The sequence below is a fragment of the Leishmania braziliensis genome, assembly GCF_000002845.2.
Source record: "Leishmania braziliensis MHOM/BR/75/M2904 contig, possible fusion of chromosomes 20 and 34".
NCBI lineage: Eukaryota > Euglenozoa > Kinetoplastea > Trypanosomatida > Trypanosomatidae > Leishmania > Leishmania braziliensis.
Genome location: NC_017947.1, coordinates 1,547,501 through 1,561,462, shown reverse-complemented (window position 1 = coordinate 1,561,462; position 13,962 = coordinate 1,547,501). Strand labels below are relative to the sequence as shown.

At 56.6% G+C, this 13,962-nt stretch overlaps 6 protein-coding genes across 6 annotated transcripts; all 6 read right to left on the bottom strand.

The window, feature by feature from the left end:
* Positions 1-477: 477 nt before the first annotated feature.
* On the bottom strand, positions 478-2,883 carry LBRM_20_4080 (conserved hypothetical protein; the record flags this gene model as incomplete). Its single annotated transcript, XM_001564638.1, has 1 exon — positions 478-2,883. One exon carries the CDS (start codon positions 2,881-2,883, stop codon positions 478-480), a length of 2,406 nt encoding a protein of 801 aa, XP_001564688.1.
* A 1,010-nt stretch (positions 2,884-3,893) lies between these two features.
* On the bottom strand, positions 3,894-5,561 carry LBRM_20_4070 (conserved hypothetical protein; the record flags this gene model as incomplete). The annotated part of the gene is made up of 1 exon (XM_001564637.1): positions 3,894-5,561. One exon carries the CDS (start codon positions 5,559-5,561, stop codon positions 3,894-3,896), a length of 1,668 nt encoding a protein of 555 aa, XP_001564687.1.
* A 784-nt stretch (positions 5,562-6,345) lies between these two features.
* Positions 6,346-7,188, bottom strand: LBRM_20_4060 (putative 1,2-Dihydroxy-3-keto-5-methylthiopentene dioxygenase; the record flags this gene model as incomplete). The annotated part of the gene is made up of 1 exon (XM_001564636.1): positions 6,346-7,188. One exon carries the CDS (start codon positions 7,186-7,188, stop codon positions 6,346-6,348), a length of 843 nt encoding a protein of 280 aa, XP_001564686.1.
* A 707-nt stretch (positions 7,189-7,895) lies between these two features.
* Positions 7,896-8,972, bottom strand: LBRM_20_4050 (conserved hypothetical protein; the record flags this gene model as incomplete). The annotated part of the gene is made up of 1 exon (XM_001564635.1): positions 7,896-8,972. One exon carries the CDS (start codon positions 8,970-8,972, stop codon positions 7,896-7,898), a length of 1,077 nt encoding a protein of 358 aa, XP_001564685.1.
* Positions 8,973-10,674: 1,702 nt separating this feature from the next.
* On the bottom strand, positions 10,675-11,652 carry LBRM_20_4040 (conserved hypothetical protein; the record flags this gene model as incomplete). Its single annotated transcript, XM_001564634.2, has 1 exon — positions 10,675-11,652. One exon carries the CDS (start codon positions 11,650-11,652, stop codon positions 10,675-10,677), a length of 978 nt encoding a protein of 325 aa, XP_001564684.1.
* A 918-nt stretch (positions 11,653-12,570) lies between these two features.
* LBRM_20_4030 (conserved hypothetical protein) lies at positions 12,571-12,930 on the bottom strand (the record flags this gene model as incomplete). Its single annotated transcript, XM_001564633.1, has 1 exon — positions 12,571-12,930. The coding sequence occupies one exon, from the start codon at positions 12,928-12,930 to the stop codon at positions 12,571-12,573; it is 360 nt and encodes a 119-aa protein (XP_001564683.1).
* Between the last annotated feature and the right edge of the window lie 1,032 nt (positions 12,931-13,962).

Below are 13,962 nucleotides of genomic sequence, written 5' to 3'. Positions count from 1 at the left end.
AAGCAACCGCCGACCGGCACGGAAACGGCCCTCCGGAAGAATCCAAAGGAACAAGCAGAAATCAGTCAACGTCAAAAGGGAGGCATGATGCACACCACTATACGCCCCCAAGTTGCCCCAATTGGCGGGTTTTCAATTTCTGCGGGGTATGTGCCAATCTGGTGTCCCTCCGCACGCGCGCGCGCTCGTTAACACCGGCGCCCACAAAACGGTACGCCAGCGTATCCTCCTTTTTCCGTCACCCAAGGGCTGTCTCTCATGGTCAGGTGGGGGAAAGAGAAAGAAACACGCACACGGTGGACTTGATCCCTCGAGACTCAAAATTGGTTGGGCGGAATGGGGTAACAATAAATGGTTGAAGCACGTCGCTGGCGGGGCGTAGCTTTCTTCTTCAGTGTCATACCGTTTCTCCATCCTCTTTTACACTCTGCCGCACGCTTTTGAAAAGCCGAGCCGCTACCGATTCGCTACCGCTGCTCAGGACTCGAGAATCTTGCGCAGGATGGCGCGAGCGGTGGCGTAGAAGGTGGAAGTCATCTCCTTCTTTTGCGGCTTAATGGGCGAGCCGTTCTCATTGCCAAGGGGCATGTTGTCGCAGTAGAAAAGGTAGCGACTGGGAATTGCCTGGCGGACCACCCCGGTGCGGCGACACTCTTCCAACTGGCGTGCGACGTAGCTGCTCTGCATGTCAATCGCAGTGCAGCCGTGCACTGTCTTGTAGAACTTAAGCACCGGCTGGCTATGAAGCATGAAGCCAGGGAGGGTGATACACGTGCCATGATGCACCGCTGCCGAGCACGACTTGCCGAGAAGTGGTGTAATGTCCTCTCGGTGGAATCCATTGCGGTTGCACAGGCGAATCTCATCGGTGGAGTCTTCGCCGAAGGTTTGCTTGGAGAAGATGAGCTTCCTCGGGAGAACGACGTCGCCGCGGTTGCCGCAGAGGCCAGCCGCCTTGCCGCAGAGGTTCACGCTCTGGACGCGAGTGCCGAAGGTGAGAAGAAAACAGCGCAGGACTGCCTCGATTTGAGCGCCAAAGGTCTTGTCCACGTTGATGATAAAGTGACGCTTTCTCTCCCGGCTATTCTTGCACGCCTGCGCGATGTATGGACGCAGCTCTGGGTCCGTGTCATCCGGCGATATACTGCTGACGTCGATCAGGTCGACAATCAGCGCCGACGCGTGCCCATCCTCCATAAGCGTGAAGCCATTCGACTCCAGCTGTGACCGGTACGCGTCGCGAATCGTCTTATCTCGTTCCAGCATACCTGTCAAGACGTAGTAGTAGCGGTCGTTCACGTTCTTCCAACTCTCCGCCCGCTCGCCCTTTCCGATCCCAGCTTCTTCCGAAATGCTGTCAATGAGTGTCTTGGTGTCCGCCAGCATGCAGCAGAAAAGATTCCTCAGCGTCTGATTTGGAGAGAAGAGGATGTCGATGATAATGTCCTCCGGCAGTGGCTCTAGCTCAGAGACACAGAGGCGCCTCTTGATGTGGCGAAGGATGGTGAGGGCCCAGTTGACGTACGGATCTTCAGTAAACACCTTGCTAGTGGCATTCTGGACCTGCACCACATACTCCTCCCTATGCACCACGACATTGTACAGGTGCTGCAGCGTCTCCTCGCCCCAGACGTTCTGCAAACCTTGTACCTCGTCATCCGAAAACGGTAGCGACGCGAAAACCTCCTTTATCCGCGCCTGGGCGTTGAGGCTGCTCTCGGCCGGCGCGAGGGCGTTTCGCAGCACCTCGGCCGCCGACGGCGACACGAGCTGCTGCAGTCGTGCTCGCAACTTCTTGGCCTCAATGCAGAAAATGCACAAGTTCGACACAAAGTCGATTGTGTCGGTGTAGCCGTCACGCATAAGTACAAGCGTCTGTCCTCCTCCGCCGAATGTCCACGCGCACCGGCGCCGCTTCCCGGTGTCGACGGCAGCGATAAACGGTTCTTCGCCGGCGTGCGCGTGCGCAGCGTCGGCAAGGAACCCGTCGGACAGGTAGTCTGGAATTCCTTGGGTGAGGATGATGATGTAGGTGATACTGATGTTCGCAGGCAGGCGGTGGGTGCAATACCGCAACGCCTCATAGTCAATCTCGTTCGTGTTGCCGTTCTTGTGAAGAAGAGTGCCGCTGGACTGGAACAGGCGGATGAGGGTGGGTAGCGACAAACGATAGCCGTTCCTCTTTTCTTGAGCGTCGGAGGCCGAGGAGGATGAGATGCCAAACACGGTACGGCAGAACTCCTCAAACACCGAGAAGGAGGGAAGCGTACGCAGGATCTGACTGGAGACGTTGTTGGCAAAGATAGGAGAGCGCGTGAACAGGTCCATGACCTGCTTGCGCGGGATGAGCAGCAGCGTCGCGTTGGAGCTGGCGTGGTAGGTAAACTCAACAGCGCTCTCGAGGATGGCGTCGTCGATGCCGAACACACTTGGTGCTACCATGCTGCCGATGCGCCGGTGGCCAAACGCGCGCTTCAGTCCTTTCTTGGAGTTCATCACCTCCACCGTGCCGGAGGCGAGCACGTAAATGTGCTCCAGATACGCCCCTTCCTCAATAATGACATCCATCTCGCTGTACTCGCGCACCATGACGTCAAGGCTGGTTATCTCCTCGAGCGTGAGGGTGAAGAGGTGCGGCACGGTCTGCAGGAAAGTCCGCATTGACTTTTTTGGTGAGTTCCGATGCGATTTCGAGGTGGGCAAGAGGTTCTGCACCTCCTTCAGCGGCTCTGCAACAGCCAGCACTTCATCAAAGTCACCCGTCTCGTAGTCATTGGTATTGTAGTCCGGGGAGGTCATTTGAGCCGTGGAGTGCACCGTGATGATTTCCGGTTTCGTCGCCGGCTGCTGGATGGCAACGATTTCGTTCGTTGAGTTGCTCATGGTGATGGTGTAGGAAGCTGTGAGAGAGAAAGAGAGAAGTCGCTCGCGCTGGCGGTGGCACGAGCCGATAAAAGGCAAGAAACAACAAGCAAAAGTGGTATCAGCTGGAAAAGGTGGGTGATTGCAAAGAGGCGCCCAGGACACCGCGGAGGAAGGGGGAGGGAGTGGGTGGACTGCCGGTACTTCGGGTGCGTTTCGCTGGTCATTTGACAGCGACCAGCGAACACGGCGTAAGAGAAGCAAAAGAGAAGGGGAATGGCGAAACGAAGTGAAGAGGTGAAGCGCGGGTGGTGTCATTGCCACCCGAGAAGAACACAAGTAAGAAGGTGGAGGGAGAGGAAGCTGTCAGGGGGGTTGGGGAATGGCGATGGGTGGCGGCGCCCAAGAGCGAAGCGGCAGCACCTATCCGCAGCGTGAGAGAGTACTACGTGTACTACTCGGTGACTAGCACTGCTTGCCTCATTCTTTTTCGAGCGCTGTCGTCTTTGCCTTGATGACGAGGGGGTACCTCAGCGCGTAGGATCCAGAGCCCAGTGTCCCCCCCTCTCTTTCTCTCTGGGAGAAAGCCACACAGCCCCCTTCGCTCCTTGACCAATGCTGAGTCACTTCTGGTGGTGGCAGGGCCAGGCACCACAACGACGTGAGGAGGTCGGAGTGACCTGCGGCAGTGAACACGCTTGTGTCATCCATAGGATGGGTAGCGTGTCAGTGTTACTTGAACATGTCTCAGCCGGTCCTCACTGCCTACTAGTGGAGGGGGAGGGGCGGCGGCTGTGACGCCGAGGTCGTGCTCAGATAGCTGATTCGGCGCATTGCTGTGACGCGTGTCTACCGCTGCCTCGCACCACGCGATGGGCCTGTGACAGGTTGAGTGGAGTGGAGCTCATGTATGTCGGAATAGTTTCATGGAAAGCACAGCATGCATGACTCTTTCGTGGTTCTTTTTTGCAGTAGGTGGAGCCCGCAAACGCCAGGTCGAGTGAGTGGGTAGAGGGGATGACGCGTTCATCTCACATCCTGCGCATGGATGATAAAAACTTGGTGAACTTGCGAATCTGTGTTTCAGCTACGTGCTGCTGCTCAAGGTACTGCCGCGCTTTTTCCTCGAGGTCCTCGTCGTCCGTGTTGAGCGCCAAAATGTCCACGAACTCCAGGAAAGTGCGTCGCTTCAACCGAATCGATGCACCCACCAGCGACGCCTCCACAGTCTGCGAGGTGAGCTGCTTGTGGTGGCGCTGACGCTTGCGCGTGCGGTGGATGGCGGCAAGTAGCGCATGATCGCCACGGTGTGGCTTGCGCAGCGCCGCCGCCGCGGCCTTCACATTGATCGTCAGCGCTGTCTCGTCACGTACCACGTGGCTGTTGTTCGCTTTTGCTCCTTGCTCCCACCACTTGGGTGCCGCTTCTAACAGGCGCAAACGCGCTGCTGCACCGCTGTCGTGTACCGCAAATGTGGGCAACGAAGTGGGAACATCGCTACTGGAATGGGTGGCAAGGGTGTCACGGTGGATTCGGAGTGCCTCATTCGCTGAGAAGAAGGCGTTGATGTCGTCCTCGTGTGCATGGCGCCCTTGCGTAGCGGCTGCAGTGAATGGCGCAGCCGTGGTGAGCACCACCGCTGCGGTGTTACGCACGCGCCGAAGGAGCTCTCGGTAGTGCCCTGGGGAAGAGGTATCAGCGCTCTGCTGAGTCCACGGCAGCGCCTCTACATCTGCGCAGGAGAGTGGGAAGAGATAGGGCTGGAGTAGATTATGCTGACGTGGGCCTCTTCCAACGCCGGGACTTGTGTAGAGCGGCACTGTTGCTCGAGATGTGAGCAGCGTTGCGGTTGTCAGTGCTGGTGATGACGCCACACCGCGCACGCCGTACTCCTCGATGAGAAAGCGAACTGCCCGGGCACCGTCGCTGCTTCGAGCGCCCATGACTTCTTGCGCTGTTGCCAACGCAAACATGAGCGCCGCGGAGCAGCGCTCCTCACTGGAAGTAAGCAAGGGGAGAGTAAGCGAGGCGGCGTTCTCGTGGAACTGCTTGATCACTGCCCCCCCATACCAAAGGAGTGTCCCTTGGCCAAGGAGCTCTGCTGCTTGCTGAAGAAGCTCCTCGCGTTCACACGGTGGGAATGCCATTAGCGCGGGAAAGACAGCCTCAAGAGTTTGCAGCGATATGTTGCGCAGCAGCGCATTCCGTGCAAATGTGCGGACGGCCCATTGGGCAAGACGTTTTTGCAGCGCCGTCAACCACATCGAGTGTTCGCCGTACGAGACTCGCGGCGCGCACTCGTCCATCCAGTAGAAGTGTGTCACGTCGACGCGGCTCATTCGGAGTGACACGGACGCCGCCGTCGATGAGAGGATTCCTGTGAGGCGCCTGCGCCGCGAGCGTGCAAAACGGAACCGCACATCCTCTGAGAGCGCGACGCACGAGAGTGTTGCGTCCGACACACACGATGTCATCTCCACTGTGTCACCGCCCAGGAGTGCCGTCCGCGGAGGGGCTGCACCAGCGCACTTTGCATCCCAGAGAAGTCCACTCACCCAGTGTGGTAGGGAGCGCTGGGAAAAGGTCTCGGTAAAGGCGCTACTCTGTGCAGCGCTCCTCGACGATACCTCGACTAGACGTTGCGCAAGGTCCGCTGCGGAGATACCGCTAATACGGTCATGGACATCATGTGTGTACATGACAATAGGCTGACGAGTGCTTGCTGTGCATGCGGAGACACATACGCGGGCACGATGGCCGGCGTCGGGGACAAAAGAAAACGCCCCAGCCAGGCCCACGAAAGGGAATGGCGGAAGGGGGGGGGGGTGTCGGTGATTGGGAAGAGGTGAGGTACGATGTCCTGCGAAACTGTGCGAGAGAAGCGACGGAAGGACACACTGTGATGGCGAAAACAGAGCCCGCTACGTGTGCGTAGCGTGTCCATGGAACAGTGGTGGTTCCACGCCCCACTCAGCGCGAGAGGCAAGCCGTTACCACACGAGCAGGCGGAAAAGAAAGCAAAGCGTGCGTGCGAAGATCGAAGGAGGACACTTCTATGAATTGACTCATTTTGGTAAGTCAGCAGACACTGCACTATGCCGTCGGTCACAGTACCGAAAAAATCTCTCTCTGTTACGTTGGGTGTACGCCGATGCCGGCCACTGCAAGGAGCGGTGCAGCACACGACTTTGAAGTTTAAAAGGGGAGAGAGTGTTGTGGGTATACAACACGGCAACAGTTGTGCTAGGGGACTCGTGCTCAGTGGATTTTGTACATGATAGAAAGTAATCGGCACCTTGTCACGCCGTTCTTGATTCCATCAGCGTCGCTTTGAACGGCGTCGTCGCCCACACGACCGAGCAGCACGGGAAAGGGACGAGAGGTATGGAGGGAAAGGGGGAGCGGGAGGCACAGAAGAACCTTCGTTCAGTGTTACATCAAAGTGGCAAATCGAGAAGAAAGGCGGCGCATAGGCGAGGTACGTCATGGAAGAAATCCGTTCTGTGTGGCGACGTCGCCCTTCTTCAAACTCATCAAGTACGCCAGCCGCACCCGATTGGAGTCCGCGCGACTGTCGGATCGCTTGACGGGTACAAAGCGGGGTGCGTCTTGGAAGCCACGATAGAGGGCTACGTAATCGTCTTCATCGAGAGTGGCGCGGTGGTACATGCCGGCAGGGAGCACGACAAGATCACCTGCTTTCAGGTGGACCCGGATCCACTCGTCTTGCTTCGATCGTATATCCAGGTAGAAGGAGCCGTCCATCACAACACGAAACTGCTCGTCTTCGGTGTAGTGCTCTTGATACCAACGCTCGAGAAAGCTGTCATCCTTGGCGGTCTGTGAGATTTTAACCTCGTCGGTGTGCTTGTATTCTCGTTCCTTGATGATCTGCTTCACCACAGAGAAGTCGCTCATGCTGATGCGGAAAAGGACGACGCCCAGCTCACGTAACGCCTTCATGGTCACCGCAGGAGCGCTGACCTTTCGCCCAGGCTTGAGGCTGGCGGTGCTCAGCGGAGGCTGAGACGTCTCGTCGTCAAGGTACCACATCTCAAGCGCTCCCTCCTCAGACACCGGCGGCGGCACCGGCGGCAGGTCCTGAATTACATCTGGGCCGAGACGCTTCCACTCCTCCTCCTGCCGCTTTTTGCGCTTTTCCTCCTCGAGGCGCAGCTGTTGCGCCTCGCGACGCTTGCGGTCCTCCTCTGCCCTTTCCTCTGTGAGGCGGCGCTCGTATTCTTCCTTCTCTTGCTGCCGTTTACGGTCACGCTCGCGAATCTCGGCCTCTTCGCGTAGCCGCTGCTCCTCTGAAATGCCTTCCATTGCTAAAACGCGGAGGGACGGAGAGGGAGGGATGTGTGTGTGTATGGGGGGGGGGGTGGCGGTAATCAGCCAAAGACGAAAAACGGCACGCGCACGAGCGGCGAGACAGAGACTGACCAAAAGGAGGAGTGCTGCAAGGCAAAGAGAGATATGGATGAAGTGCGGGGGGCGCAGGAGGACGCAATGCTGGGGAAGCGAATAAAACGTTTGACTCGTGCTTTCACAGTACACCAAGAGCAACGAATGGGTGAGAAGAAGAAGAACACAGAGAAGGTTGAAGAGGATGGTGAGCGAGAGAGAGTTGGAGAGGTTATCACTACAGGTTGAACGATCATGTAGAAGGAACACGCACCACCGTGTAGCGACGTGACGACCGATGGCGACAAGATGTTTCTTCTCTGACGTGCTCCTTCCGCGTCGTGTGAGTCGCTTCGCCTCTTTTTCGTTTGAATTGTTGTCACCCAGTGTGTCACGGGTCGCCCAAGTTTTGTGCGCCAATATGCCGAGTCACAGCATGACGTGCCCCGTGCGTTTGACTGCGCGGTTGGCACGTTCGCAAGTGCGCGGCGAGCGTGCTGTGGGGGTGCCAGGACAAGGCAATTTGTGCATCACAAAACGGGTCCGCGTAGCAGTGCAATTGGCTTTCCAAGTTGACCAGGGGATGCGGTGGACCTGAAGACAAAACGGCTCAGACGAGGCGGGGACGCTCAGGTGTCTTTTTCGCGCAGGTTCGCGGCGATTTGGTAGATCAGCCGTGCACCGCAAGCCGACCCGAAGAGCTTCTTGGAGCATTCCTCATAGTTGAGTGTCTCTGGCGAGCGACTGAGACGCAGGAGTGCCTGAAGAACTCTTTCGCGCAGTTCCACAGTTCCACACTGAAGGGAGCACGCCAGGTCGGCCAGGGAAAGCTGCTGGTAGCAGAAGGGCACCTTGTGCTGCAACGCATCGAGGCGGTTGGGGTGCGAGAAGGAGAAGTTGCACAGAAGGTTCACCAGCTTCCAGTAGAGCTGGTGGCACGCCGGTACCCGGGCGGCAAAGTCCAGGGGTTCCAGCTCCCTCTTCAAGTAAAGTGGGCTTACCTGGAGTGTCTTGTGTGGGGTGAATCTCTGCGCTTCAACCGAGAGTGCGGCAAAGTCACGAGGATGCGGGGAGGCGGACAGGTTTTCAAGTAGACTGAGGAGCTGCGATGGCGCGAGTCGATTCTCCACAAAAGCGCACCGCAAACTCTGGCGGTACTGCTGGGCAACTTGAAACGGTGAGCGTGCGTACCCCAAACATTGAAGCAGACTTTGACACAGCCCCTGCCAGTCAAGGCCTTTTTCACGGACATACTGGCACACGAACTGAGCCTCACTAAGCGAACATGGCCTTGAATCACAGTGCATCTCTTTGTACTTGGTGAACAACTCGTATGGGGTGAATGGTGGGTGCCCGGCGCGACAAAATGCCTCTGCGACTGCGCACCAGCGCTCTTTTTCGCGGGCATACAGCGCTGTTTTGCAGTTTGCCTTCCCCGCCTCCGTGTTGAGTGCTTCGAGAAGGTCTGTGCTCCAGCGATGGCGGCCCACCGCGGTGTCCACAGTCCAACACGTCCCCTGAGCAGCGAGAGGCTCAGTGTGCCGTTTTCGTTTGCGAGTCGGGGCCTGCAGAGATATTAGAGCAAATCGTAGCCCCAGAAGGCTGTCCATTTCGTACTCGATCATGAGAGTTCGGCGCAGGATGTGTTCTTGCAGGCGATCATTGTAGTCGCGCAAGGCGCTCAAGTAGTCGCTGTTCCCGGACATTCAAAACAGACGCGCTGCATTCTTCCCATGCGAATCTGAAGAGCGGTGTGAACGTAGGACACGAAGAAGGCCCATATGGACGAGGATGAAGAATCGAAGTGTGGTGAAGCGGGCGGGCAGAGGTAGTGGTTGAGATGAGGCATGAGAGAGGGATCGAAGTCGGTGTTGCAAGCAAGATATAAGTTCCACATCACCCCGTGACTCTTGGCTCTGTGACACATTCATGCACCACTGATTGTGAATGGCGGAAGCGCGCTATGCGCGGGGCTGAATGCCACCACGCCACACACTCTCCACACCCTCGATCGGTGTTCCTTCGCCACGCCGCACTGGTGAGCGCCGTGCTTGTGAGGCGCAAAGACCACAAAGCGGCTCTGTGTATGTTTACTTAGCTGGGTGTGGCTCCACCCTGATGATGCCAGTGGACTCACCCAGGAATCAGGTGTTAGTGCCCTCTCTCTATAGAGTCCAAACACCCTGCCGCCAGCAGTCGGGCCCGGTTGTGGATTCCTGTGGTCGGTGGAGAGATCTGCGCTGGCACAGTGCTGAAGAGATGTGCGGTCATCGTCACGTTTTGAGCAAAGTCACTACAAGTCGTATCGAGCATTCAACAAATACTGACGTATCCACGTCTGTCAAGGGCGTGCGGGTTGAGAAGAGAGCGGAAGGTCACTGCTGCCACGGACGCATAGCAGAGTCTCACGTGTCGCAGCTCACGCGGGTAGCCTATCCAGACACGCCCCTCTTGACTTGGAGGGAAGTGAGAAGATGAAGGCCGCGAGCCTCCCTCCAGAGATAGCCACGTCGTCCTGCAGGACGCCCCGAAATCCAATGGCGCGAGGGCTGTGCGCATGCCTTATGAAGCCCAGTTGGCATTGTGTAGAAAAATCGAGCAAGGCATGCAGAGCTCAGCAGGGCTAGAGCAATGGAGAAAAAAAGAAGTGCGATGAGATGCATAACGATCAACGCTAAAGTGCCTGTGTACGAAGCATGCGGCGCCTCTTACATCCGCCCAGACGGGCTGACGCAGCATAGATGCCGGGTGCATGACGAGAGCTCTTTGAATCATACCACCGAGTTCACCAGGCTTCACTGTGGAGAGTCGCCACACCATACTGCGGGATGCCGCGGCTTGAAGCGATGGAGGGCAAAACATGCCGCACAGGCAGTGTTCAGGGACTCCGAGGGCTCCTGGCTTGAGGTTGGCCACGGTACTCCGTGAGCTCATTCGGCGTGTGTTTGGACCATTCCCATGTTGCACGCACGACAGACGCCACCGCCTCCGTCTGGCGCCGATCGTCCAGCACGTCTCCGAGCAACAGGCGAGGAGGGGAGAGAAGGGCCCACTTGGCGCATGCCCCAATTCCGCTGCCGGCGGTTTGTTCCAGGCGGCCAGGATGCAGCCATGGTGCGGCAGAGGCATAGGTGGGCTGCGGTTGTGTGCGTTCTGTTTGCCGATTTCGTTCGAACTAGAGGAGCGCACTGAAGAAAAAAAAAAAGTCAAGTGTGTCTCTCTGTGCGTCACCGTCTACCGTAAGACAACATCATATATGCAGGCGGCACCAAGTGCACCCCTCCGATAGGGAGACCATCGACGGATGTGCAGCGTTAAATGGCAGCGCCAATAAAAAGACAGAGAAACGAAGAGAGAGAGAGAGAGAGAGGACGCACCTCTGACTTATTAGCGTTTTGCGAGTCTTGTTTACATACTAAGCGACACCTGAAGCACAACTCCATGCTTGCACCCCACTATCACCCTGGAAGCATTCATGGTCATGTTGAGTGGGGTATGCGCGAGCGCTGCACGTGCCACTATTGCACCGGAGGGAAAGGCGATAGCGATAACGGAGGGCGGCGAAGTCGTGAGACACCATACATGACCGGTTTCGGCCTGGTAACGGCATACTGTCACGCGCTCCGTCGGGTTCAATTGCGAGCACACAGCCTGCGAGTTCTGGTCCAGCACTCGGCCGGTAGCGCTGTCCACAATGTGAATCGTGTCTAGAGACTTTGGGGATGCGACCAGAACCATGTGCGTGCCTGAGACAGGTTCTAAGCAATCCGACACGCCCTGCACCCCGACCACCTGCCTGTTGGATCGGCACGCACGCAGGTCCCATATCTGAATTGGACTTTCCCAGCCCGCACTGACCGCCGCCACCTCCGTTATGAAGCGGGCAGAGAAGATACGGTTTATGTGCGTTGGGCGCGACGTGTTATCAGAGTTCACTCCCTCTGTCAACTGTGAGAGAAGGGTTAGCGTTGAGTCGTATAGGCGCACGATCCGATCGCTGCCCGCAGTCAGCACTCGCTTTCCACTCGGCGAAACATCGAGCATCATCACTTCATTGTTTTCCTCGAATGCTGCTGTTCCACGCCGAAGCGAAAACTCGCTACAATCCCAGTACCACAGCATGACACCCCCAGCAGTGCTGCTGCTCACCAGTTGCCAATCGCAGTCGCACTCCGCAGGGGCCCATCGAACGCAGGTAGCGGGGACGTCCACAAAGTCCTTCCCCGGGGCCCCACGCGCCGTGACGTCGAACGTGATGGCGTTGAGAGTACACACCACGCCGTTACCAAGAGCACACGCGACAAGCTCTGCATCTGGAGTCAGAGAGCAGAAATATATGTGCTGGGTGATTTCCAGTAGCTGGTGCGCTGCGATATCAAGCGACATGTTCTCCCCTTGAGGCGCAGCTAGAGGGCTGTCTGGAGGAGAAGAGGGGGGTGGGTGGGAGGGGCAAGAAACGCGATGAAAAAATCCCCAGCCAGGAAAAAAGAGAAGTCCGCGCGGGAGTCCGAGCACTGTGGGACGCAGGAACAAATCTGGGAAAGGGTGAAGGGAAATGGAGAACGCAATGTGTGCTGCGCTAGTGTAAGTGTTTGCGGCAGCGTTTAGGGTTCGCTTCGCTGTTTGGCTAGAGCGAGAAGACCAGTAGAAGGGAAACAGTGATGTGGTATGAGCGCGCGTATTGTGAAAGGGGCAGCCAAAACACAGCCAAAAGAATAAAAACGATTTTGAGTAGAGGAGGTTTGCGTCTGAGATGAAAGGAGGAAAAGCGGTGTGGTCTCTGTGCACGATGGTCCTGTGTCGTGCAAGCCCCTAGGCTCCCGATGGGAGAGCCATTTGAAGAGGATGCACACCGAAAGCATCACCAGCACCGTGGAAAAAGGGAAAAGGACGGTAGGAGCACAAGACGGTGGGTAAACCGAGGGACTCGATTGAGCCCGGTTGTATGTAGGCAAAGAAGCTAGATGGCCTAGACACCGCTTTGCACGGCAGCATTGGCATGCCTGGGACACGAAGTGGTGTGTCCGAGCGGAGATGCCTCTGAGTACACTTCCTTGTCGCGCTTGTTCACGTCGCGTCACGCATGTCTTCACCCTCGGCTCCCTTCAGCAAGTGGGAGAACAACGCGAGAAGCGTAAACAGCGTCGAAAGAGGACTGGGTGATCATCGAGACGTCGTGGTGTGTTATTCTCTCTTTTTGGCTGACTGCAATGACTGTTTTCTCTGGATGCTACAGACGTAAAAGCGGCATTTTGGGATCGCCATGTAGCGAGTTCGTGCAGCGGCGTGGTAGCCTACGTGCGATCAAAGAGAGTAAAGGATCGTTTTGCGCCCACAGGCAAAGTACATGGTGATGATTGCCATGATACCAGAGTACACGAACATTTCCTCGATCTGCATTGGTTTCTCAAAGGTGTGGAGAACGCACGCGATGGCGAAGCAGAGCAGCGCAAGGGTGAAGAAGGCGTGACACACCCCTATGGAAAAGTAAAGGATCGCCATGAGAAGCCACCGAATGTCCCTCAGAATGAGCCTACGGCAGGCGAAAAGACCGAATAGGACGTAAAATACCCCCGTTACTATGCACGAGAGAAAGATGAGGCGACCCCATACTGAGGCGAGACTTTGGTCCTCGTTCGAGTACCCCAAGAAGTTCAACTTCATGACTCAGTTGCAAAGGACAGGAATGATGGCCGTTGCTTCCCGTTGCTTCTCCGCCCTTGTGGGAGGAGGCACATAGACACGAGTAGAATGGTCGACACAAGCGCAGAGGGAGAGAGTGAGTGGCAATTCAGGTTGATTGGTAGGCGCAGGCGGCTCTGAGGAGGCAAAAAGGGGTTGCCAAAGAAAAAGAAAAAAGCGCTGCCTCAGGGTACAATGGCACGCTTTTCCGGAGCAGTGGGAATGCGGTTGCTGTATTACTCCCTCATCGCTGGAGGCTAGTAGGAGGGAGGGAGGGAGGGAGAGGAAGACGCATGTCCAACGAAAGAGACGCCATGGAGGGGCAAAATAGTTGTCCCGTGCGTGGTAAGCAATGTGGCCGCTCTCTCCGCATCGTTGTTCTGGTTCGCACATGAGTGCCACGAGTCCGATGAGCGTCTTTTTCGTTTTTTTTTTCTTAATCGGAGCAAACGTAGGTGAGAAGGGAATAAACGAGAGGATTAGACGGACCAACGCTATTCGTGCACTCTTTTTCCCCCTCACTGGCTTTACAAGAGTGCTTCACCCACGCACAGGCTCACATACACAGAGAGAGAGAGAGCCAACTTAGCAATAAAGTGAGGAGCAAAAAGTGAGAACAAACGAGCGAACCACTTGACTTACGAGGGAGTCGGGGGTGACTCTCTCCCTCCTCAAAAACGCGGAGAGACGACAAAACTAACTAGACATAGATGCGCGATGGTAGCAGTGACATGGAGGCGCTGCCCACGGTGTCTGACGCAGTTGTTACAGCACCCTCCCTCTCCCCAAGAAACAAAGAAGCACACAAACACACCATCAGTGTGAATGCCTGCCTCGTCTACTTGCAGCAACAATTTAATGGGTTGTGTGCGTCTCCCCCCAAATAAAAACGTTGTGTTGATTGTGCGTGTGTGTGTGGGCGTGACAGCTTGACGAGAACCACTGCGACGTAGCGCCACCGATGTCGAATACACATACACAAATGAGCAGAGCAAGAGAAGAGAGTACTGAGAT